We start from the raw sequence: 24,976 nt of genomic DNA on the forward strand, positions 1-24,976 counted from the left end.
TCATCAATGAAATTTTACCGAAGACATCGAGTAAATGGGCTTTAACCTTGTGAGAGAACCGGTCAGGCAACGGCAATGAAGAAAAGTCCTCCTCCCCCTCAGCCATGTTGATAGATTCTATGCGTAGGCGATGTTATTAGCTAGAGGGCGCACTAGAATTGAGAAGCGAGTACAATTAGCTTCATTCCACCAGAAGGCGTGGCATAACAGAACAGTAAACAGCCGAAGCGCAACATGCAGAAAACAAGACAAGGACGCCGAAAGAGACGAGTAGCCTCAGGCGAGACAGCAAACTGCTGTTGATTTCACACAACAGAAAAAGACCAAGGACACACCTTAGAGGGGTTGTTTGCGGAGGGGTTTCCTGTTGTGGATCTTTCGAGTAATGGCAGTCCAGAGTGTGTCAAGACATGCACAACTGTATGAAAAATAATTCCTTCAGCCGATCCTAAATCTCCTATTCCGGTATCTTTGATGAAAAGAGAGGACTAAAGGGTGTGGTGGACGCCGAGGAGAACATGCCACTGAGGCAGACGATGATTGATAGATTCGGACAGTAAGGTAAACAACCGACAAGTCGCTGTGGTGATTTCGCGACCCAAAGATTGGGTGGAGTGGCTGCCTTGGCGTTCAGGCCCGCAGGAACACATGCCCAACTGTAGAGAGGTATCTAAACAAACAATGTGAGGATTTGTGCCCCCCGCGGTTGTTTTAACCAGCATCATATCAATTCTCTACTTCCGAGCCCGATTCTGTGCTATAACCACTAAACACTGATCCATAACCGATCAACTAACAGATAAACTATATGCATCCGCTCTGACGATAGATACGACTCCCACGTTGTCCCCTCCCCCTGCGTTCTCACACCCATCCCCTCGGTCGCAAAACAGAAATCCTCCCCCCTCTTGACATCCAACTCGCTCACCGCCCGGCTCAGGACTATCATTCGCATACAATTTCCCTAGATCAATTGCCAATAAGGGTCAGCCCAAAGTGCTAGACCTCACTTTTCCTGCGGGCGATCGCACGGTATATCGATAAGGAATTTACCTGTCTTGGTCGACGAGGCTACAGTAGTGCATGCAGAGCGCCAGACTGGTTTGGAGAGACTGCGCACGAAACTGCCGTTGATCATGAGCCAGCTACTCACGGCGCGGCAGGCAGAGGAGCTGTACGTCATTGCTCCCGGATTACAATAACTGAAAAAAACTGAGGAAAGGGATTTGTGACGCTGACATCGCTCAAATCGTTCCCCACAGACACAAATCCATTATCGCCTATCTTACCTCGGTGAACCTCACTGAGAGTTCCGCTGCTCTGCGAGCGGAGCTCGGCGATTCGGTTTCAATTGACGATGCGACGCTCAAGAAGTATGAGGGGCTACTAGAGAAGAAATGGACCAGTGTGGTTCGCTTACAGAAGAAGGTTGGTTTTCCTAGGACTTGCGCGAACCTCGTTTGGCGTAATAATTGCCGGATAGCACTGACCATCGTCTCCCCGTTTGGGCTAATCAGATTATGGACCTGGAGTCCAGATGCGCCGCACTCCAGTCAGAACTAGACTCTGCAACGCCTACTTCACTGTTGCGAAAGAATCAGGACCCTACATCGTGGTTACCGCGAGCCCCTCCCCGCCATGTACTCGAGTCCCACCGAGACCCTGTCACTTGTGTTGCGTTCCACCCAGTCTTCTCTTCCCTGGCATCCGGGTCAGACGATACGACGATCAAGATCTGGGATTGGGAGCTTGGGGAACTAGAACGGACTGTCAAGGGGCACACCAAGGCGGTTCTAGACGTCGATTATGGTGGGCCTCGCGGCGGTACACTTCTGGCGTCCTGTTCATCCGATCTAACAATCAAGCTATGGGATCCATCGGATAACTACAAGAACATAAGGACCTTACCAGGTCATGATCACAGTGTCTCCTCTGTGAGATTCATTCCATCTGGCGCGGCAGGCTCGCCTATGTCGGGGAATCTATTGGTCTCCGCGTCACGAGATAGGACTTTGCGGATCTGGGATGTAACTACCGGCTATTGTGTGAAGACATTGTCAGGACATGTGGACTGGGTACGAGCTGTTGCACCATCTATCGACGGAAGGTTCCTCTTCGCTGCGGGCGATGACCGGATCCCTCGTCTGTGGGACCTATCATCTGCGGAAACCAAATCGACCTTCCTTGGGCACGAACATCACATTGAATGTGTTGCTATTGCTCCTGCTGCCAGCTACCCGCATCTTGCGATTCTTTCCGGCTTGAAGAGACCGCCGGCGGCTTCCTCGTCGGCTGAATTTTTCGCCAGTGGGTCTCGAGACAAAACTGTCCGGCTATGGGATTCACGGGGTAATCTTATCAAAACGCTTGTGGGTCATGACAACTGGATTCGTGGGCTCGCTTTCCATCCAGGAGGTAAATATCTTCTGTCGGTTTCAGACGACAAGACCATCCGCTGCTGGGATTTGACCCAGGAATGCAAGTGCGTCAGGATCATCTCTGAGGTCCACGGACATTTTGTCACATGCCTCCGATGGGCACCACCATTAATTAAAGATGCGGGAGCCAATGGAGAATCAGGGACCAATGGGGCACCGGCGGCCGCCGCGGCGACAAATGGTGTCAGACCAGATCCCAACTCGGCCAACAAGATCTCAATCAGGTGTGTCATTGCCACCGGCAGTGTCGACCAGAAAGTGCGAATCTTCGCAACCTGACGTCGCGGACTGAGCAGTACCGTCGGCCTTCAAACAACGATGGAGACGCACCAGAAGATGAGTGCATACGAAGACGAAGAAGCAAACTTACCGAAGTCGTTCAATCGGAATGAAATCTAAGTGAACTTGGCTTGCTCACAAATATGGGCATGGAGTTGGTCTCCATTCTGTGATACCAGTACATTTTAGGTGGAAGCAAGGTGTGATTTCCCTGGGGCTAGAGAGCTGTACTACCCTTATTACCTTCTATATTGTCTTTAATCCCGCCAGTTTTTGGGGTTGTTGCATGGACGGATTTTCTTTCGGTTCAAAGCTGCGTCTTTCCTCGTACATATTTTACGGCCTTTTTCTTTCTAGTTGATTGGGATTCTAGATACCTTTCTGTGCGGACTGTTCAATACTGGTCTGTTGAATGAATTTTTTTCGATCGATATATTGCACCTACCACGTTACTATGTCACTTTAGTCAGTCTTCCAGCGGTAGTGGACTGTCTGATGGTAAATGCAACAATTATCACTTCATAGCCAGCTCCTGCTGGGCAAAGTAAGCAACAGAAGATGATAGCAGGTCTGATGAATTCCTCGCCATTTTGGCTTGTACTTCGATGAGCCAATTTTCCAAAGAACAGTAAATGAACATGAATGATCAGAGTATAGTACAACTTAATCTCGCAAAATCCCTATGCAGGAGTCCCATATCCCTCATACAAATACCAATCTCGAATACCCAGAAGACCCTCCACTTCACGCACTCACAGCACCAACCCTCTCATAAATCAATCCCCTGATCCGTCCAACATGCTCCTTAACACCCTGCGCCTCACCACCCTCCGACCTCTTCGCCTCCCGCCGCTGCCACTTAGCAGCCCTCTTCTCGGCACGCACAGCGTCCCGCTCCTCGCGCGTCATAACAGGCGGACGATCCTCGATCGCACTCCCAAACGGCGCCACAATCCGCTCCACCACATGCCGTACATTGCGACTCTTGGGGAACCCCGACGAGAACTCGATGACATCGCCCTCGCGGAGAGAATTGCGGGGATCCGAGACAAGGAAGTGCGTGATCTTGGGGTAGGACTTGCGCAGATGCGGGTCCCAGGTTATATGGCGGTGGCTGACGCGGACGGTGCGGTCCATACGGCCGACGGAGACGACGGTGCCAGTTTTGAGGGTGTAGGGGTACTTGCGGAGGGAGGGGGGTGCGATGGTCGACGGGGGTGTAACTTCTGGAGGTGTCTGTTGTTGCTCAGTGACTGGGGCCGTGGTTGAAGCGGTGCGTCTGAGGATTGCTGAGCCTGCGATGAGGCTTGATCGTGTTGGGTGGAGGAAGGAAGCTTGGGTTGAGCCGGTGGGGATTGTTGACCGGGGGATGCAGGATCGGAGGGGCTGCATTGCCCGTATGATATTGCTGGGTGGCATATTTGTGTAAGAGATTGACCTCTCCGAGACCTCAACGACCGGGTTTCTGTTGTCGAATGGGGTGATGTCCGTTCGGGTGTATGAAGAGGTAGAGTTTTGACTTCTTCGGGGATGCGGTCTTTCGGAGAGTGAAAAGTTCGACCTCGGAGGACCGGGAGAGATCAGCGTATAGTTCCCCGTAAATCAGTCAGGTGCGACGAATGCAATGAGCACCCGGATATTGACAGAATTTCCCTAGATGGGATCTTGATGCCTGAGTTGAAATCCGCGGACGGTGGAGTTGCCCAAGAATTTCTCCATTAGTGTTTGCACTGTTTGTCATCGCAAAGTCAACATCTACAAGACACGCCTTGAATTCGTCATTTTGCAAGGAGTACAATTGATATGATTTGAGATCAAAGTCATTTTAATAGCCCGAAATTGAATAGAATAAACACACATATCAGAAATCCGAACCTGGATGAATAGAGATACCCATAAGATAAACAAAAAAAACCTAATGGGAGTGCTTAATATACAAAACGCCAAAGCCTCCGACCTGCCATGCTACCCAGGCATAGGAATCTATTCGTGGTCATTTTCTCGCTGGTCTTCCGTTCCAAAGAGTCTGTTATAATGAACACAAAGCATAGCAGAGACAAAGTATGTCCACGCCTAACTCGTAAACTGGCGGGGAATCTTCCTCAAACACTCAAGCCGGTCCCAGCCCTTCGCCCGTTCTCTAATCGAAGAGAGAATGACAACTTCATTGTGTCTTTTGAGATTCATCCGACACTCCAGAACCATTCATAGGCTTCTCAGCGTCAGCACTTTCAGGGAGGTTGGCCTTTCGAGATTGGAATTTTTCAGCTGAGTGCGCAGATATTCTGTTCAACTCGGTGACAAAGGATTGGCCCCAGAAGGCGCTTGATGTCGTCAGCTCAGGTTACACCGGTCAGCAACGGATATTTCTGGTTACATACCTTGTATACTTATTGACATACTTGTCCAGTTTGGAGAAGTTGAGAGCTCTCTGCTCGTCACTCATAGTAACGGCCTCCTGGTAAGCACCGGCCAGCTCCTCCGTGTTCCAAGGATTGATGATTATGCTGCCGTTGAGACTCTGGGCCGCGCCAGCGAATTCTGAGAGAACAAGCACACCATGTCGTTTTTGTTGAGATGCTATATACTCATATGCCACTAAGTTCATGCCATCTCGGGTCGACGAGACGATGCAGGCATCGGAAACCGCATACAGAGCAATCAGCTCGTCAAAGTTGACTGACTTGTGCAGGAAATGAATGGGCATGAATTCAACCGTTCCTAAATTCGCCAGTCAGATGATAATGCGCCAAGATAAAGACGGTTGCTGGGTACCCACCGAATTTACCGTTAATCCGCCCAACTAGTTCATTCACAACGGCTCTCAAGTTTTGATACTCCTCAACATCTTGTCTACTGGGCACTGCGACTTGTACCAGCACAACTTTGCCCACCCATTCCGGATGATCACTGAGGAAGACTTCGAGAGCGTGCAGCTTCTGGGGAACTCCCTTGATATAATCGAGACGGTCAACACCCACCATGAGCTTCACACCTTGGAATTTCTGCTCGAGCTGTGCTATCCGTTTCTGGACCTTTTCCTTTTTGAGGCCCTCCTGGAATTTCTCTGGGTCAATGCCAATTGGAAAAGCACCGCAAGCGATGACCTTGCCCTGGAATTCTATTCCGTTAGGAGTGGTTGCCAAACCCCTAAAGGTATATGTTAGCTGCTTCAAGCGTCACTCAACATCGAAGGCGGCGGATGGCATACAGTAATCGCGAGCATGCGCTCAAAAAATGTCTCGTATAGTCATATGTGTGAAACCCAATGAGATCGCAGTGAAGCACGCCGAGCAACAGCTCATTGCGAACGGGCAGGATTCTGTAGATTTCGCTGGAAGGGAAGGGAGTATGGAGGAAGAATCCGATCTTGACGTTTTCCTTGCTATCTCCAATCTCCTCGCGAAGCATTTCAGGAAGAAGCATGAGGTGATAATCATGAACCCAGATCAGGTCCCCATCTTGGACTTCTTTCGCAACGGCTTTGGCAAAAAGGCGATTCGCTTCCTTATATGCCTCCCAGGCTGATTCGTCAAATGTAATTTCGCCGGGATGGTAGTGGAAGAGTGGCCAGAGGATAGAATCTAGGCGATAAAAGACGTGGTCAGCAGTCCATTCTGATTGCGCATTGCAAAAGCCTACAATTCGACAGCTTCAACAATGCGTGAGAGACGGTGAACTAACTGGAGAATCCATTGTAGTGCCGATCTGCGAGTTCATCGTCGATGAATACCGGAACCGCTCCATATTCGTCCTTTAGACGTTGTTTGACAACGGGGATTTCCTCTTCGGGAACCTCCAATCCGGGCCAGCCGTACCATTGGAAGGTCGTAGATTTGGACAGGCCGCTAAGACCGCTGACCAGCCCTCCGGAGGACATGGAGAAGTCATACTTGCCATCCTCCGAGCGCTTTATAGTAATGGGGAGCCGGTTGGAGACGAGAAGCAATCTCGCCTCGTTTTGGGTGGAGTTTTCGAGTGACGGCATGGCGTATTAGGGTATGTGACTGCGGGATATCAGAGAGGCGCGATCGGAATATCTGATCGGACGGGCGACAGAGCGTAGTTCAAGGTTATTCCAATTGGCAACCTTTTTTAGAGACAGGACGGACGCTAAAGAGAAGAAAGGCAAGCCAAGACAGGTGACGTCTCAATGGAGGGTATGTCGAAAACAAGGTGGAACGATCTTGAGGGAAGCTCAACCTTGATCCGACAGTGAGGGGAATCAAGGACGCCGATAAGAGCGCAGGAGGATGAGAATCTCAGTCGTCAATGCTATATTAATGTAGCTCTCTCTGGCTATAGCTTTGATCCTGAATAGCTCAATCACGTCTTGAACGGAGAATTCGTTGAAGCTATTGTCTCTCAGGCAGGAAGATAAAACAAGCTGGAGGATGGCGGGGAAGAGTGACCTCAGAGCCCAGCAAACAGCCAAACGCGCGGACCAACGGACCCAGATTTGGGCAAGAAGACTGATTGGGAACAAGAAAACGGCCTGCTCTTCAATAGCGAGTTCATCGACTGCGAAATTCGGATGGGAAATGTGATATCAGGCTAGGTCGTTGAGACCGGAGAGGGAGAGGCGCATAAAAATACTTTTTGTTCTTCCTCAATACATGCATATAGTTTGATACGAATAGTAATAATAGTAGTAGGCAGTGAGATTCAGATGGAGGGGTAACCGGTGAAAGCTTTGACCTTAGTTGGTCTAGATGGATGATAACAATAAAAATGACTCCTCGGGAAAAGCCTTACTACCGCAAGTCTGCAGGAATGTCCATTCGTGCACTTGCAGGGGGTAAGGTCGGGTAAGTGAAGTCAGAGTCTGACTAACTGGAATGTGGCCTCTCGACTTCCCAGCCAGTCAAGGAAGAAGCAGTCGATGATGCCGACACTTCCAAGGAAAAAGATAACGCGATCAGGTTTCCTTGACAAAGGAAGAGACAAATCCCGGCTACAGTTCTTTTTTTTCCGGTCCATTCTTTGAGTAACACTGTAGCTACATTATCATTCCAACTTCCAAGGGTTGACCACCAGTCATCTTGTATCGTGGGTTGATGACGGGCTGGCGGCGTAATTGTAACTGCTGTGTGTTTACTATCAGCGGTATCTATCTATATGAGTGAAGTAGGCGCCCAACAGGTGGCGTTTTTTGGACTCCAATCTCTAATTTCGCGTTCACATGGCGGGGCAACTGTTACACTATTAATCTAACCTCTTCTTGAAGTTCTTGCATATTCAAGCCTGAATTCATCTGGTTCCAGTAGACCTTGGGGTCAAGCCGGAATCACTTTCACTGGGTAGGAGCACTGTCTGTCAGGGCGTCAATAAACTCATAGGCTACTACTCCCATATATATCATCATCATTAATCGCGCATAAGAAAGGTATGAGGCGGATTTGAAATCAAGCATCCGCTGCCAGGCAGTAGTTTGTCCCCTATCAATAATCAATCGATTCACAATGCAGACCTCCCGTTGTCTATGCTCCATTTCCCTGTCTCTGTGTCATGGACCACCTTTCCTTCATCCTCCAATTTCATCAGCACCTGCAAGACACCATGCGAAGCAGGCAGGTGAAGACTCTCGGGAACATTCCGATAGATCACTTTGACTAGTTCGAGGGGGGTCCACGAAGCCTTGCGTTCTGGGGAAGGTTCATTATCCGGGACGTCTAGCTTTCCATATCGCAACACCCGAATTACTTCTTCCTCACGCTGCTGCCGATGTCTGATGTACTCGGTGATCTTTGCAGTTGCATTCTCTATCACTGCACCGTGGCCTGGGTATCCGCGGCCTGAGACTCGATTCTGCATTCTTTGCAGGCTGGACAAATACACCTTGAGATCTTCAAATACTGCTGTCCCGTGACCCAGCACGTCTAAAAAAAAAGGGAAAAAAAAGGTCAGCCGCAACGGTGACTACGTAGAACCACCGCCTGGTGGAGAGTAAGACTCACTATCACCAGTGATAACGGCGTCCTCCTCTTCAAGGACGTACATCATATGGTCCACGGTATGTCCTGGGGTATGGTACGCCTTCAACGTAACGCCTTCAACGCTGAAGACTTGGCCATCTTCGATATCAACCTGTCCTTCATCTGGTTGGTACTTGTAAACCGTCACTTGCGGACAAATCTTGAGGAGATCGGGAAGGCCATTGACATGATCCGGGTGCCAGTGTGTCAGGAGTGCTTTGTGTACTGTCGCATTCTCCTCTGCTAGCACACCTTTGAGATGGTTCGCCCAGGACGGTTTGCCCTCGCCGGTGTCGATGAGTATCCGCTGGTGGCCCCGTCCGATTAGATATGTGTTCGTCCCTATGATATCCGGTATGAGACGCCTGCTCCACTTTAGATCTCTTGTGTAAGCTGCTCACCTTGCAGAGTGAACTATAAGGTCGATCACATATTAGCTTCAGACCCGATCATTGATCGTATCTGCTCCTGCGCGAGATCTCAAGTCAAAATTACACTCACCTTCCCTGGGTTTCCCCCCAGTATCCGGACTACTGAAGCACTGAGCCTTTCCACTTCTGGGAGTGGGACAAGTTGAGTAGCCATGGTTTAGGAAGGGATGTTAATGGTAGTTAATATATGCGGAGTTTGCCTGCGAAGTTGTCGGGTTTCACAAAGGCGCTTACAAACTGTGTTTCTTGCTATCAAATCAACTGTCGAGTTTTCAAAAATGGCCGGAGGGTATCCATACGAATTGGACGCAACTATAATGCTCTGCAGTCTACAATTTGTTAGTCGCCACTTCTGGATTTATGTAGGTTTTCTTTGCTCAAGCCAGATCATGGAGTAGAGAGCGGTTCTCTAGAGAAGCCGAGGTTGTGTTCGTTGCGGGGTGTTAGGTCACTTAGGTGTCGTCAGGTACGCTAGTGAATTTCTGGTTTTCGTGTGTTTGATAACATATTTAAGGCATCTGCAAATGAGATGACCCTCTTCAGGGACTTGACTCATGGGAAGCAATCTCGCTTTTCCATGTTTATGACTCGACCAGACAGGGCAAACCGTTACTAAGATGATAAGGGTCACAAAGGCCTTGGACATAAAGAAGAAATGACTTTGGTATGCATGCGATCCCTAACATACAATGGCTGTGTGCAAAAAAGGAAAACGGAAGCCTATATCCATAGAGCCCACCCAAACTCAGGATGGGTAGAAAACAACAAGGAAAACTTCGGTGGTAACAAAGAAACTCAGATCGTTAGAATTTTCAGAACACCTTTTACCATCATGAACTGTGGAAAGCAGCCCCAAATGCCGCTGTCCACTCCCCCGATATTGAAACCTTGAGTCAAGTACAAGATATATAGCACTAAAACTCAAAGCTTGAAATAATGTTCCCAGTGATCGCTAGGAACACTCAAGACATAATTTACAAACCTTCGACATCGTAATGCGAAGGGTATAACCTCCAAGCGTACTGTCACAACTAAATTTAGTTGTGACCGGACTTGCGGGACATGGTGTTGAGGGCAGAGCCATCCTTGAACCACTCGATCTGAGACTCGTTGAAGGTGTGGTTCAGGGAGATGTCGAAGGGGGCGCTGCCATCCTTGGGGTGGACGCGGAGGGTCATGGGCTTGCCAACCTCGAGCTGGGTGCAAAGGAGGTCGACGGTGTCCTCAGGGTTGATCTTGTCATAATCGGCGGGGTCAGCGAAGGTGAGAGGAAGCATACCCTGCTTCTTCAGGTTGGTTTCGTGCTGTAAAAGGAGAGTTAGCATTATCGTTCAGAATGCAAAATGATGAACCTGAAAGACTTACGATACGGGCAAAGCTGCGGGTGATGATGGCGAGACCACCAAGGTGTCTGGGCTCCAGAGCGGCGTGCTCACGAGAGCTTCCCTCACCGTAGTTCCAGTCGCCAATGACAACCCACTTGACGCCACGAGCCTTGTAGTCACGAGCAGTAGCAGGGACAGCATCGTACTCGCCAGTGAACTTGTTCTTGACAGAGTTGGCCTTGCCGTTCTCAGCATTGACAGCACCGATCAGCATGTTGTTGGAGATGTTGTCAAGATGGCCACGGTACTTCAACCATGGGCCAGCCATGGAGATGTGATCGGTGGTGGTCTTGCCCTGGCACTTGATAAGGATAGGGATGCCGGTGGCGTCCTTGCCATCCCAAGCCTCAAATCCAGCAAGGAGCTGCAGACGGTCACTGGTGGGAGAGACAGCAACGTTGACGGAGGCGCGGTCGGCGGGAGGAGCCTGGTAGGTGTCACGGCCGGGGTCATAGCCCTTGGCGGGGAGACCTTCACCAGTAGGAGGCTGGAGCAGGAACTCATTGCCGTCCTTGTCCTTCAACTTGTCAGTGAGGGGGTTGAACTTGAGGGTACCGGCAACGGTCATGGCGACGACAAGGTCGGGAGAAGCGACGAAGGCGTGGGTAGCAGGGTTGGCGTCGTTACGGCCAGTGAAGTTACGGTTGTAGGAGGAGATGATGGAGTTAGGCTCGCCCTTCTTGACGTCCTTGCGGTCCCACTGTCCGATGCAAGGACCGCAGGCGTTGGCGAGGATGACACCACCGAACTCCTCGAGAGTCTGGAGCTGACCATCGCGCTCAATAGTGGCGCGAATCTGCTCGGAACCGGGGGTAACAGTGAAGAGAGACTTGGCCTTCAGACCATGGTTAAGAGCGTCACGAGCGATCGAGGCGGCACGGGACATGTCCTCATAGGAGGAGTTGGTGCAAGAACCAATCAGACCAACCTTGAGCTCCTCAGGCCACTTGTTGGTCTCGACAGCCTCCTTGAACTTAGAGATGGGGGTAGCAAGGTCAGGAGTAAAGGGACCGTTGATGTGAGGCTCAAGCTCGGAGAGGTTGATCTCGATCAGCTGGTCGTACTCGGCGCCCTCGTCCTCACGCAGCTCCTTGGCGTACTCGCGGGAGAAGTCACCAATGTGCTGACGCTTGGTGGCCTTCAGGTAATCGTACATGCGGTCGTTGAAGGGGAACATGGAGGTGGTAGCACCAATTTCAGCACCCATGTTACAGATGGTACCCATACCAGTGCAAGAGAGCGAGGTAACACCAGGTCCGTGGTACTCAATGATAGCACCAGTACCACCCTTGACGGTAAGGAGGCCGGCAACCTTCAGGATAATATCCTTGGGGGTGGTCCAGCCGGACATCTCACCGGTAAGCTTGACACCGATGACCTTGGGAGCCTTCAACTCCCAAGGAAGACCAGCCATGACATCGACAGCATCAGCACCACCGACACCAATAGCAGCCATAGCGAGACCACCGGCGTTGGGGGTGTGAGAGTCAGTACCGATCATCAGACCACCAGGGAAAGCGTAGTTCTCCAGGACAATCTGGTGAATGATACCAGAACCGGGCTTCCAGAAACCGATGTTGTACTTGGCGGTGGCAGAAGCAAGGAAATCATAAACTTCCTTGTTAATCTCGTTGGCACGAGCAAGATCCTTGTCACCTCCAACCTGAGCCTCAATCAAGTGGTCACAGTGGACGGTAGTAGGAGTAGCGACAGAGGGCATGCCAGCAGACATGAACTGCAGAATGGCCATCTGAGCGGTGGCATCCTGGCAAGCGACACGGTCGGGGCGGAGCTTCAGGTAGGACTTGCCACGCTCAATCTCCTGTCCGTGAGGGTCGTCAAGGTGAGAGTACAGAACCTTCTCGGCGTATGTGAGAGGACGCTGCAAGCGACGACGGACAATGTCCAGGTTCTCAGACATCTTCCTGAAAAGTTAATGAACATGTTAGTAACTGAGTAATTAATGCTGATTCCCAGATTGGTCGCATGAGCGGATTGTTTTGGACGGAGTGCAAAGGGCGTTGGTAGCATACTTGTAGTTAATGTAGTTACCCTGGCGGATACGTTAGCGAATTATGTTCCCGTAACGAGCTAAACAGCAGCGCTGGACTGGCGGAACAAGACCACTCACCTTCTCAGTGTTGGCCATCTCAACCTTCTTGTCGAGAGGGGAGTCGCCGACGGTAGCGAAAGCCCGGGTCCCGAGGAACTGCAGAAAAGATCAGTGAGTACATCTGCACTGTTGATGATGTTGCCATAACCACGACTTCTGAATTCCTCGCTGGAGAAAATCGCGGCGACGGGTTGAGATCATGGGATTCTTACAAGTCGGGACTTGGGGGCCTGTGAGACATCATGTCAGCTACTGGAAAATTCATATTTTGTGGTTCGACTCATCCTTCAATGCATCGCACATGAATGCTGATGCTTGAAGGATGAGCTGGAAGCTAGAGTTCACTTACCAGCGCACCGGCGCGCGCAAGCCTTGTGGAGATCATGATGGAAGCTCTCTATGTGAGTTGGGCAATGCCGCAATACATCCAACGAGAGCCAATCCAAGCAGCAACAACAACGAGCTGCAGCAAAGAATGGAGTGGAGTGGGAAAGTAAGTAAGAGAAAAGAGTTAGGGATAAAAGGGAGATGAAGCAGATAAAAAGGAAGCTTGGTGTGGGAGAGAATTCTTGATGAACCGGAGAAGAGGACCCGTAACCGCTCGTGACAGTACGGCTATACGCTTTCGGTACAATCGGGGCCATGCTTGCGACCGGAGACAAGGAAAGATGGCTGGAAGCCCGCCTCCCTCCATTCTTCTACTAAAGCTCACCATACACCAACGATCTTGATTACAATTGGAAAAATTCACTTGGTCTAAGGACCGGAGGCCTCCAAAAATGGATCCACAGGCTCATTGTTCTTTGAAAGGGGTTCATCATTAATGGCCTTGCAATGTTGCTGCTAGCCTTACAGAGCATACAGCACTCCCCATGCCCAACTTCATTACAGTACTCCGTAGGGACGGTATGGATTGATGTAATGGGTTTTACACTTAAGCGGCCTGATGCCCGTGCTTCCACTCTGGGGCATGTGAGACGGAAATGGCGGTAGGCCAATCATGTGGCAACCATTATCTATCGTCACTCTGATTCTGTACTGAGGTAACCCGGCAGTGGTCCACTGGCTTCATTTGCAGGTGAAGCGTGAATTCCATGACCAATACAGCTCATCTAGGTCAAAAGACTACTTGGGTCCTCTTCATGTTGAAGGATAGTACGGAGGACTTGTGTCTTATTCACCAAGGGCGGCAATCTTGACAGGTGTCCACTGGAAAACCTCGACAGCGGTTGTTCAAGAGGATTACTTTGCCTGAACCGCAACTGGACGATGCTAGCACGGAGCAACATGCCGAAAAGAATGAAAACGTCATAAATTACAGAACGTGGAAAGATGTTGTAATGACTGCATGGGGCTGTCCAGTTGAAGCCGAGTCTGAGCCGAGGCCTACCGAAGGGGAATCCCGCGGGCCGGTGCCAAGCCCAACGAGAACTTACACCAATCAAAAGCGAAGCAATTTGGGAAAATCCCTCTTCATGCACAGAGGCGGAAATTTCGAGACTGTTGACCCGCTTCGAAAGGCCTAAAACTTTTGCATCGTTCCGTATATCGGTGATAACAATTTTGTGCGCCCATCAGGTGAATAGTGTCGAGGCTACACTAGGTCTACAGTTATCCAAGATGGGAGCTGTGAGAAAGATTAAAACAAAGCGCAGAACAAGGTACGATATACAGGGACACACTCGTCATCACGTCGTTGGCACACTTGAAGATCAGATAGCTCTAACATCACTCGTCTCTGTAGGGACTACGATCAAGTCCGAGCGGACATTGACTCCCCCAAGCACCTTACGCAGTACAAAGCTACCAAGGACGCGGAGGATCTTCCGGGTCTAGGAAAGCATTATTGCGTCGAATGTTCGAAATGGTTTGAGAGCGAATACAACCTGGTCGCCCATACCAAGGGCAAAAACCACAAAAGAAGGTCGGTTATCGTAAACAGTGCGAACGCCTTCTTAGACCGATCACAACTGACTGAGGGATACTTGAACAGATTGCGGCTGCTGCGCGAGGAACCTCATTCACAGAAAATCGCAGAGGCTGCTGTCGGTCTGGGTACCGACAATGGGTTGCGACAGCAGGAAACGGTCGTTGACATGGAGGACTAGACTCACCCTATAGCCTATCGGTCATCCTCAACAAGGGACAACCCTCGATGGATATACTATCTTCGACCTTCTGTCTGGGCAGCAAACTCGGCGACAAACTCTGCATGACTGGCTGGGGCACCATACCTTCAAGTTATCTGTTTGAAGTGAAGGCGATACAATTGGTTGTTTCAGGGAAGCTCTTTCGTCCAATCAGCGACAAGCTGGGTCTGAGCCGCACATGAAACCACATGTTCCGAAATTCGCCAATTATCGGCGATCCCTAAGCCGAGCAAACCAATTCCGGTTTGCGGTGACCTTCAAAGCGCCGGTTTTCGGACCTCTACTAGCTGTGGCCCACATTTATTTGGGTCGGTCGTAGGATGAAATTATTTACTAGCTGCAATACCAGTTACAGCGGTATACAACTTGATCTGAATCATAATAATGTGCCTTCTGTTATATACTTCCAGTAACTCCGGCAACATAGCCCTGTGTCTGATCGCAGGAGCTGTTGAGATATTTCATGAACCATTCGTATGTTGCCCACTGTTGCCCATGATTAGCAAATGCCACTCTGGGGTGATGATGCTGTTGAGAACACATACCTGGACAGCGTTTACTATGAAAGCTCTCAAGCTACAAATTCCCAGGCCTCGATAGAATGCTTTCAACCCTTCGGATCGATACGCGGCTCTGGCAATCTGGTAGGAGTTCAATGTCTGTGGGTTGCTCTGTGAATGCACCAGTGGTCGGGACTCGGGAGCTGTGGCAATTGTCTGCGCTTGCAGTCTCGTCTTAATCATATCCAGGGGGTAGACGGAAGCCCATGTGGTCACTCCAGCAATGCCTCCGCAAAGAAGTACTTTCAGGGCAATCTCATGCGCATTATCATTTTCGGAGGCCATAAGACGCTTGCAGTACTCGTAAGACCAGAAACTGTGGGTGGCATAGGTAAATAAACGTCCGACTAGGACTGGCGGGGCAAGATCCGGGGAGCATTGTGCATACTAAAATCCATAGCCAATGGAGTCTCTGGCGCAAGTGATCACTCCTCCGAAGTAGAGACCCGTCAATCCTCGGGTCCGAAAGATGTCCTTGGCGACTGTCCACGAAGAGATCCCAGGGCGAGTGTCAAGTTGCGCTCGGCATTTGATGAACTCTGTGGGAGATGAGACCGTCCAGCTGGCCACCCCGCCAGCAGCACCAGCAAGCCAAATTTTGTAGAGCGAAACGCCAAAAGGGTTTGTGGGATCCTTTAATGAATCATCCATGAACATCAATGAACGATTGTAGGCGACGAATAGAAGCGCATTAAGCGCTCCATATCCGAGTATGGGAGCAGCAGCACCTGCAGAGTACCGATGTCAGTGCTTATGTCAACTTCTGCGTCGTGAGAGGGCCAACGAACCGCGCACAAGAGAGCTGACACTCTCAAACTGGCCTATGGTTCTGCTTGTTGATGCAGCTGCATCGACCTCGCTAGCTTGTAATCGAACCTTGACAACATCTAGAGGGTTGCCGATGATGATCCCAAAGGCCCCACTGAGGTAGCCCGCCCAAAAGTCCGACGACATGAGAACAAATTCTCAATGTCGAGAGCTTGAACAGTGGCTACCTACATCGTTACCTTGGATATTGATCTTACCATGGCTAATGGCGGGGTCGGCTACAATATCAGCACGTGATTGCGTGGTACTTTGGTGTTTGGTCAACGGCGGAGACGCGCCAAGTCTTGAGGACAACGCGTCGAGTGAGAAACACCGTATCGATCAACCCTGATTGATGACCACAGACAGCGACAGGGTAACCCAAGCAGCCACTCGGGAAGATTTTCTTCTATAGGAGAAGCCATCAATGTGAGTACCTTCTAGGCTATGTACGTCCCACTAAGTTGGATTGACAGAAATAGGTATCGCCCGCGATCAGCTGTAGGAATCGAAGGTGGAAACACCCCGTTATCCAAGCCACTACAGAGAAGTGTGTCATCCAACTCGATAGACCGTCTTTCAAAGCCTTTCAAATGTCCTGGCTCTGCCACCCCTACCCGGACTTCAGATAAGCCTGCGAGAAAACGAAGAAGAGTCAACTATGCGGGAGCAGATGGAGAGGTAGAGGACAACAGCGTCAAGCTTTGGACCAACGAAGAACGGCTTGCTCTTGCGACAAGAGATGCGAATAAATTCCCCGTTTTCAAGGTCAAGGATAAGGAAACGACGTTTAAGCAAAGATTTCAGATCCCTTTGATTAACAAGTCGTCTGATGCGTATAATTCTTCGAGACCAGCTCCCACGTTGGGAATGAGGCAAGGTGCCACTTTTGTCGTGAAACCACTACATGATCCCAGTGGAGAATTCGCGATAGTTCTATATGATCCGACAGTCGACGATATTGATGAGGCTCCGGAATCGAAGCCCGAAGACAAGGTCACCGAGGAAACTAAAGCCAAGCTGGATGAGCCGCTGATGCACAAGAGCCTAGCAGATATACTCGGGCTGAAGAAGAAGGTTGAATCTCGTCCTAAGGTTCCAGTGGTCATAGATCCCAGACTGGCGAAAGTTCTAAGGCCGCATCAAGTGGAAGGTGTAAAGGTAATGACTCTCTACATCCGCACCGACAAAATTCCCAGGAACTGACCCGTCTTCTCCGCAAGTTTCTTTATCGTTGTACAACCGGTATGATAGATAAAAATGCGAACGGTTGTATCATGGCTGATGGTATGGGATTGGGAAAGACTGTATGGCGCACTTTCTTTCAAGATATTGATCAAGCCTAACATTGACAGCTTCAATGCATTTCCCTGATGTGGACACTTCTTAAGCAATCACCGGAAGCAGGAAAGACGACAATTCAAAAATGTATTATTGCTTGTCCTTCCAGTCTGGTTGGAAATTGGGCCAACGAACTTGGTAAGCCACAACACCTTTGCATCAGTCCTTTCTATTAATACAGGTAGTGAAATGGCTGGGCAAAGATGCCATAACGCCGTTTGCGATAGACGGCAAAGCCTCAAAGGCGGAGCTCACCTCCCAAATAAAGCAATGGGCAATCGCATCCGGGCGGGCCGTAGTCAGGCCTGTTCTCATAGTTTCTTACGAAACGCTTCGAATGTATGTTGATGCATTAAAAGACAGCCCAATCGGGCTTCTTTTGTGCGATGAAGGCCATCGACTTAAGAACAAAGACAGTTTAACCTGGACTGCTCTGAACAGTCTGAATGTGACTCGCCGAGTCATTCTGTCTGGTACCCCCATTCAGAATGATCTCTCAGAGTATTTCGCTTTACTTCACTTTGCCAACCCAAATTTGCTGGGCTCGCAAAACGAGTTTCGAAAGAGATTCGAAATACCTATTCTAAAAGGACGAGATGCCGCAGGCACAGAGGAAGATCGGAAGAAGGGCGACGAGCGCTTGGCAGAGCTGTCCGGTATTGTGAACAAATTCATCATTCGCCGGACGAACGACATTTTGTCGAAGTATCTGCCGGTCAAATACGAGCATGTTGTCTTCTGCAACCTCTCCCAATTCCAGCTGGATCTCTACAACCATTTCATTCAGAGCCCCGAGATCAAGAGCTTACTTCGGGGAAAAGGAAGTCAACCACTCAAGGCCATTGGACTATTGAAAAAGCTATGTAACCATCCGGATTTACTTGATCTCTCTAAAGACCTTCCAGGTTGCGAACATACATTCCCCGAGGACTATGTTCCACCTGAAGCTAGAGGGCGAGACAGAGATATCAAATCTTGGTACTCAGGAAAGATGATGGTTCTTGATCGTATGCTGGCTCGTATCCGTCAGGATACCAATGACAAGATTGTCCTCATCAGCAATTATACCCAAACTCTCGACCTGTTCGAGAAACTCTGCCGATCGAGAGGCTATGGCTCGTTGAGGCTGGACGGTACTATGAACATCAACAAACGGCAAAAGCTCGTCGACAAATTCAACAATCCAGATGGTGAGGAATTCGTGTTCCTTCTAAGCAGCAAGGCTGGCGGCTGCGGATTGAACCTGATCGGCGCAAACCGCCTTGTGTTGTTCGATCCAGATTGGAATCCCGCTGCAGACCAGCAGGCCTTGGCTCGAGTTTGGCGTGATGGACAAAAGAAAGATTGTTTTGTTTATCGTTTCATTGCAACTGGGTCGATCGAGGAAAAGATCTTCCAACGTCAATCCCATAAGCAATCACTCTCGTCATGCGTTGTGGATTCGGCTGAAGACGTTGAGCGACATTTCTCGTTGGAGTCCCTCCGTGAACTATTCCAGTTCAAGCCAGAAACGCGAAGTGACACTCATGACACATTCAAATGCAAGCGATGCAGACCGGATGGAACGCAGTACATCAAGGCTCCAGCCATGTTGTACGGTGACACCAGTTCCTGGAATCATTTTGTGAATGATGGTGAGAAGGGCCAGCTCAGTAAGATCCAAGATCTACTGATACGCCAGGAAACTGGTGAAAAAGATGTGTCAGCCGTCTTCCAATATATTAGTCATTAAGGCTCTGTTCTCATGCTAATTCTCCCTTGGAGCACTTACAACTTTTATGTTAGTCTTTGGAGTTTTGATGGTCATCTTGATGTTGTGTTACGATCCTCGCGGTTAGAGCGATTAGGTACTCAACCTAACTTAGTACACCTGAATTGATAGGACATAGAGATAGATTTGAATACATTTTTCCCCCAGATGCATATATAAGTCGCGCGTGAGAGTTTGTACGTCAAGGTAGCCTGTCACTGACTCGAGTATTTATGTTCAGCGCTAAGGCCCGTTGTCGTTGATGGCTGACAACTACGTCACTTCGCGTCCACTAACATACCCCCATCAACGCTGCCAACGCATCTACGCTGTGAGTGCTCCCCACATTGCTATCGCAACGGCCAGACGGGCTTAAGCAGCTGACTTAGCAGTACGGCAGCCCGATTTGGTTCTGATCGTGCAGAGCTTGCAGCCTGGGATTGATGGTTCTTTCATAGCTACAGATCGTTGAGCTCGAGTCACCGATTCACCGCCAAGTCTAGCCAGAAATCGTCCCTCCACCATGAGCACTATTTAACAGAAACTCCAGAGTCGAGAACTCATCAAAACCTATGTTTATCTGAGCTATGGATCATTCGATTCAGCGCCTGCTGAACGACAAGCTCTATGATCGCAGAAAACAGGGAGCTCTAGAGTACGGTTGAACGATTCTGGTCCGGGGAAGTCTTCAACCGACAGAATACTGATTAGATCATATTCAGGCTCGAGAAAGTCGTTCGCAATGCCGTTTTCAAAGGAGATCATGAAGAGATTCATAAGATTGTCGATCAGCTCTGCCATGACTACGCCTACGCCGTACATCAGCCTCATGCGAGAAATGGTGGTTTGATCGGGTTAGCTGCCGCTTCAATAGCGCTTGGATCCGTGAGTCTGCTGGATAGGTTGCATTGATATCGTTGATGCTGAGACTGGACTGGACCAGGAGGGCGTTGCACCATATCTAAAAGAGATCGTACCACCTGTTCTTGCTTGCTTTTCCGACCAAGATGCCAGAGTCCGATACTACGCGTGCGAAAGCATGTACAACATTGCGAAAGTCGCAAAGGGGGAGGTTCTACTTTTTTTCAATGACATATTTGACGCTCTGAGCAAAGTAAGTCGTCCATAGCTATTTTCTCTGTTTCTTTGTGTTGTACAGCTGTCATGGACTAAGATCAACTTCAGTTAGCTTCAGATTCCGAGCTTTCTGTCAAAAACGGTGCGGAGCTTCTCGATCGACTTGTCAAGGACATTGTTTCGGAATCTGCTGCCTCCTACATATCAGTTTTGCAATTATCAGAGAAGCATACGACAGACCCTGATGCGCTGGAAGAGGTCGAGCTTCCGACTGCGTTTTCGTTGGCTAAGTTCATACCCTTGCTTAAGGAACGGATACATGTCATCAGTGCATCCACACGCACTTTCTTGGTGTCATGGTTGACCTTGCTGGACACCATTCCCGACCTGGAGCTTGTGTCATATCTGCCCGAATTTTTGGGAGGATTAATTGAGTTCCTTGGTGACCCGAACAGAGACGTCAATGTCACCACTCAGACTCTTCTCGACAGGTTTCTGTCTGAAATCAAGAGGATTGCACGCCTCAAGAAAGGCATAGAAGAGAGTCGGAAAGAGCAAGGGAGCGACAACAGACAGTCAGCCGCGAGTGATAGTGTCAGCACTACTACTGATCACACAGTGGCTGTGGACGCTGAACGGAGTGATAATGCTGTCGAGGACTCCGAGCCTGAATCAGAACTTGAGGAAAATGACTTGCAGGTTGATGGAGACTGGATCCCAGGGCAAGATGTCCACATTGACTATCCCAAGATTTTGGACATCCTTGTGGGGTTTGTCGATACCTCTTTCAGTAAGCAAACTGAGTGGTGCATTATGCCATAGCCGCATACTAATACTGAGACAGATGAGGAGATGCAGTTAACTGCATTACGCTGGATTGATAGCTTCTTCGAGATTAGCCCAGAAGACATCCTCCCTTTCGTTCCACGTCTCTTGACACAGGTTCTCCCAGCAATGTCTAGTGGCTCGGACCAGGTGCGGCAGGCCGCAAACCGTGTCAACACATCATTGCTTGAGTACATCGTTTCCTTGTCTGAGGATACCACCGAGGAAACACGACAGGGTCCCCCTTCCAGGCCAATATCCACGGCAAGCAAGGAGCTTGTGGAGAGAAGAGCATCGACACCAAGTGGTCGTCGCTCTGTCGAAACGTCCATGAGTGAATCGAAAAAGCAAGCCTCTCAACAAGAACCTTCCAATGAGCAGACACCTCGTAGTAGTGTGATATCTACACCCATTCCTCCTGCGGATCTGGATTATGCCGCTGCCGTCAACTCGCTGACTTTGCAGTTCCTGAATGAGAATGAAGCCACAAGGGTGGCCGCCCTATCTTGGTTGATTATGTTGCATCGGAAGGCGCCGAGGAAAGTGGTGGCATTCAACGATGGGACATTCCCTGCACTTCTGAAGACGCTGTCGGACCCTGCGGAAGCTGTTGTCACAAAGGACCTTCAGCTTCTTTCACAAATCTCGAGAAACAGCGATGATAGCTACTTTACATCTTTCATGGTCAATTTGCTTCAGCTCTTCTCTACCGACAGACATCTGTTGGAAGTCCGAGGCAACCTGATCATTCGACAACTCTGCATGAATTTAAGCCCAGAGCGCATCTATCGGACTCTAGCAGACTGCCTCGAGAAAGAAGAAGTTAGTTTCCCCGGGTATGCAGTGTTTCCAGGTGTTGACTTTTCTGTTGTTTAGGACATCGAATTTGCAAGTATCATGGTACAGAATCTGAATAATAACCTGATCACTGCACCTGAGCTATCAGATCTCAGAAAGAGGCTAAGGAATCTTGACTCCAAGGTAAGAGGACCTCTTGAGCCGACAGCTGCAAACAGTTACTGATTTATCTCAAAAGGAGGGTCAGATGTTCTTTGTGGCTCTGTTCCGGTCATGGTGCCATAATGCTGTTTCTACATTCTCCCTCTGTCTGCTTGCACAGGCTTATGAGCAGGCTTATAACCTTCTTCAAGTCTTGTACGTGAACCGGTCCTTTCCCCCATCTCTGATGGTGACTAACGTAAAAACAAGTGCTGAGCTTGAGATGACTGTGAATATGTTGATACAAATTGATAAACTGGTTCAGCTCTTGGAGTCGCCTGTTTTTACCTGTTAGCCCCCTTCCTACCTACATGATCCTCGAATTTTGAGACTAAGGCACAGCAGATCTTCGTCTCCAGCTTCTCGAACCAGAAAGATATCCGTATCTGTACAAGTGTCTCTACGGCGTTCTCATGCTACTCCCTCAAAGCAGTGCATTTGCTGCGTTGAAGAATCGTCTCAACAGCGTCAGCAATATTGGCCTCCTGCATACTGGCCCTCGACTGTAAGGAAAACCCTCACCTAGTGCAAGGAAGCTGAGCTGACAATGAAGCAGTACAACAATGGTGTCATCCTCATCATCATCGGGCTACGAACGCGCCACTGGCAGTCGACTGAAAAGCCGCGAGGAAAACACCATCCGGTGGGTCGAACTCCTCGACAAGTTCAAGTCCGTCCAGGAGAAAGCCCGCCGTTCGCAACGTGCCTCACAACGGCAGTTCGACCAGGACGGCAGCACCGCAGGACTACGCAACCCCTCCCTTACGGCCGCCCTGTCCGCCGCTGCAACAGCCGACCAAGCCCGGGGCAAGGAGCGCGCGCTGCCGGACACGCCTCGAGGCAGCGGACCGGACATGGGTGGCTCGGGTGGGCGCAACAGCACCGGAGACTCTGGCACACCGAGCCGTGGCTCGCTCCTTAGTGGTACGCAGAGGCATAAATCGGGGCTTCCTAATCTCGGTCGTCTAGGTATCGGGAGCAGAAAGTCCAAGCGTTGAGAGAAACCAGACTTGTCTGCGCATAATCAGGCTGTGTGCCGTTGATCTTTTCGAAGGGCTACAACATGATGATGCCATTTGCGCTTCGGATGTTTCCACCTGCCCGCCGCTTCCTTTCATGCATACCCCAGTGCCTGTTACATGGAATTTCGTCGACTCAGGTGGCGTGGTTCGAGAGCCAGACTATATCTATACCCACAGTGATTTCCATACAGACCGCATTACTACAGTGTACATGTCTTTTAATTGCAGTGCTTGTGGAACAGCAACTAGGTTTGTTCAAAGCTCTAGTAGTGATTGACTCATAATATTCGAGTATAAATCCTATGCACAGTTGTCCAGCGCTCGCCACGGGGGAAAATCCATTCCGTATAAGTCATTGCGACGACTCGCTAAGTTCGCACTCACGTATAATAAAGCAAAAAGGGAGGGCAAAACGCCCAAAAAATGTAAATGTCGAGGAAAGAGTAGAGCGTGGAAGTGTCACGTTCCCCCAAATCAAATCTCCAAGAGAAGGAAAGAAGATCGTGCGAAGATATGTATATGGTTGACAGCGAGGTAGGCAAAGTGGTAAATCGGTATAAAGTCAGGTCATTCAACAAGGGCGGCCAAGTCCATTGACTTGGATCTAAAATGATCACAGATCACGTTGGGAGGAAAGTAAGGGCGCATGTCTTCTATGTCGCTTCGGGGCGGGCCGCCTGTCCCCATAGAAGAACGCGAGAAAATCGAATAGGGATCATAAAATGTTTTTTTCCCGCTCGCTTCCTTTGTCCGGATAGGGAAAAAGCAAAGCATTCAAATGTGATCGGAAACGTCATCATATCCTCCGCACAAACATAATGCTGAGAATATACAAGGGCAAATGAGGAGAAGAGAAAAAGAAGAGAAAAAAGAGGCGTCAGGCTGTCAGATTGGTTCGTCACCGCCATCGCGACTCGGAACCGGAACCACCCCAGGTCGGGGCCTTCCAGTAACTGCCTGTGGAATGCTTGGAGACGGTTCCTGTTGGCGAGTTCGAGCCGTTGGAGTAGACATATTCGCCGTCAACGTATTGGACACCGGAGAATGTGCTGCGGTGCTTGCGACGGGCGTAGCGCTGCTCTAGTCTGTAGAGCTCGATCTCTGAGGATAGGATGTTAGAAAACACATCAAGTGAATTCGGGCTTATGTTCAGAGTGATATGAAAATGCTATTCGATAGCAACGAGGATTCGAGCAGAACTTACTTGCTTGCAACTTCTCGATGAAACCCATTGTGTCTTAAGAGGGACTCGACTTTGAGTCGTTATCGATCACAAACAACCGGATATTTATGCGGTACTCGAATACAAGGCGGACCCACGGTTGTGATAGTGTCGTTTGCAAGGTAAACGTATAAATATGGAGAGGTAGATTTATATATAAAACTTAAGAGGTTGAAGTCAATTGAGAAGTGAAGACAGTACCTCTCAGGGGAAGGTTGAGAGAAAGTAAGATGAGGAAAAGAGGGGAAAACGGCGAGAACAACCCGGGGGAAGAAAGACTAAACTGATTTCGTGGCGCGAAAAGTCTCTTTCAACAAAGTATGTCGAATTGTCGAGATAGACAGCCCGGTAGGACGGTAGGTATCTAATTAGTCGTAGGGCCAACGTGATAGTAAGGATATATGAATGATAGTGGGCTCAATAGTCTAGTGTCAAAAAAGAGCGATGGCTGGTTGAGTATGGCATCTGCAAAGAATGTGGGAAACAATACAATTGGTGGTTGTGTGCACGCTAACCACGATGAAGTATGTTTTCTGATCGAGCAAATCAACTATTGGCAATGAAGGAAAAATGAAAGGGGGGGAGTAATACTGTAGTCTAGA

At 49.5% G+C, this 24,976-nt stretch overlaps 10 protein-coding genes across 10 annotated transcripts; 4 read left to right on the plus strand and 6 right to left on the minus strand.

Annotated features, from left to right (window-relative positions):
* Positions 1–1,136: 1,136 nt before the first annotated feature.
* CDV56_109248 (WD40 repeat domain-containing protein) lies at positions 1,137–2,837 on the plus strand (the record flags this gene model as incomplete). Its single annotated transcript, XM_026762867.1, has 4 exons — positions 1,137–1,174; positions 1,263–1,428; positions 1,518–2,662; positions 2,735–2,837. The coding sequence occupies 4 exons, from the start codon at positions 1,137–1,139 to the stop codon at positions 2,835–2,837; spliced, it is 1,452 nt and encodes a 483-aa protein (XP_026618025.1).
* Positions 2,838–3,461: 624 nt separating this feature from the next.
* On the minus strand, positions 3,462–4,136 carry CDV56_109271 (uS17 family ribosomal protein; the record flags this gene model as incomplete). The annotated part of the gene is made up of 1 exon (XM_026762890.1): positions 3,462–4,136. One exon carries the CDS (start codon positions 4,134–4,136, stop codon positions 3,462–3,464), a length of 675 nt encoding a protein of 224 aa, XP_026618026.1.
* Positions 4,137–4,881: 745 nt separating this feature from the next.
* Positions 4,882–6,705, minus strand: CDV56_109284 (glycosyltransferase family 20 protein; the record flags this gene model as incomplete). Its single annotated transcript, XM_026762903.1, has 5 exons — positions 4,882–5,041; positions 5,099–5,438; positions 5,497–5,867; positions 5,929–6,301; positions 6,402–6,705. 5 exons carry the CDS (start codon positions 6,703–6,705, stop codon positions 4,882–4,884), a joined length of 1,548 nt encoding a protein of 515 aa, XP_026618027.1.
* A 1,469-nt stretch (positions 6,706–8,174) lies between these two features.
* CDV56_109313 (putative metallo-beta-lactamase domain protein) lies at positions 8,175–9,277 on the minus strand (the record flags this gene model as incomplete). The annotated part of the gene is made up of 4 exons (XM_026762932.1): positions 8,175–8,596; positions 8,675–9,034; positions 9,094–9,106; positions 9,194–9,277. The coding sequence occupies 4 exons, from the start codon at positions 9,275–9,277 to the stop codon at positions 8,175–8,177; spliced, it is 879 nt and encodes a 292-aa protein (XP_026618028.1).
* Positions 9,278–10,160: 883 nt separating this feature from the next.
* On the minus strand, positions 10,161–13,006 carry acoA (aconitate hydratase ACO1; the record flags this gene model as incomplete). The annotated part of the gene is made up of 6 exons (XM_026762953.1): positions 10,161–10,427; positions 10,489–12,433; positions 12,542–12,561; positions 12,640–12,717; positions 12,834–12,851; positions 12,971–13,006. 6 exons carry the CDS (start codon positions 13,004–13,006, stop codon positions 10,161–10,163), a joined length of 2,364 nt encoding a protein of 787 aa, XP_026618029.1.
* A 1,235-nt stretch (positions 13,007–14,241) lies between these two features.
* CDV56_109357 (putative C2H2 finger domain protein) lies at positions 14,242–14,729 on the plus strand (the record flags this gene model as incomplete). Its single annotated transcript, XM_026762976.1, has 3 exons — positions 14,242–14,282; positions 14,366–14,545; positions 14,615–14,729. The coding sequence occupies 3 exons, from the start codon at positions 14,242–14,244 to the stop codon at positions 14,727–14,729; spliced, it is 336 nt and encodes a 111-aa protein (XP_026618030.1).
* A 438-nt stretch (positions 14,730–15,167) lies between these two features.
* CDV56_109366 (putative mitochondrial carrier protein) lies at positions 15,168–16,285 on the minus strand (the record flags this gene model as incomplete). Its single annotated transcript, XM_026762985.1, has 4 exons — positions 15,168–15,257; positions 15,317–15,647; positions 15,720–16,059; positions 16,120–16,285. 4 exons carry the CDS (start codon positions 16,283–16,285, stop codon positions 15,168–15,170), a joined length of 927 nt encoding a protein of 308 aa, XP_026618031.1.
* A 300-nt stretch (positions 16,286–16,585) lies between these two features.
* CDV56_109376 (DNA-dependent ATPase RAD54) lies at positions 16,586–19,211 on the plus strand (the record flags this gene model as incomplete). Its single annotated transcript, XM_026762995.1, has 3 exons — positions 16,586–17,299; positions 17,494–17,617; positions 17,665–19,211. The coding sequence occupies 3 exons, from the start codon at positions 16,586–16,588 to the stop codon at positions 19,209–19,211; spliced, it is 2,385 nt and encodes a 794-aa protein (XP_026618032.1).
* Positions 19,212–19,816: 605 nt separating this feature from the next.
* Positions 19,817–23,128, plus strand: CDV56_109396 (VAC14 family protein; the record flags this gene model as incomplete). The annotated part of the gene is made up of 10 exons (XM_026763015.1): positions 19,817–19,884; positions 19,952–20,114; positions 20,173–20,343; positions 20,415–21,096; positions 21,151–21,953; positions 22,008–22,112; positions 22,168–22,286; positions 22,341–22,420; positions 22,476–22,635; positions 22,687–23,128. 10 exons carry the CDS (start codon positions 19,817–19,819, stop codon positions 23,126–23,128), a joined length of 2,793 nt encoding a protein of 930 aa, XP_026618033.1.
* Positions 23,129–24,050: 922 nt separating this feature from the next.
* Positions 24,051–24,384, minus strand: CDV56_109427 (uncharacterized protein; the record flags this gene model as incomplete). Its single annotated transcript, XM_026763046.1, has 2 exons — positions 24,051–24,253; positions 24,357–24,384. 2 exons carry the CDS (start codon positions 24,382–24,384, stop codon positions 24,051–24,053), a joined length of 231 nt encoding a protein of 76 aa, XP_026618034.1.
* Between the last annotated feature and the right edge of the window lie 592 nt (positions 24,385–24,976).

Source organism: Aspergillus thermomutatus, assembly GCF_002237265.1.
Source record: "Aspergillus thermomutatus strain HMR AF 39 chromosome Unknown NODE_14, whole genome shotgun sequence".
Lineage (NCBI taxonomy): Eukaryota > Fungi > Ascomycota > Eurotiomycetes > Eurotiales > Aspergillaceae > Aspergillus > Aspergillus thermomutatus.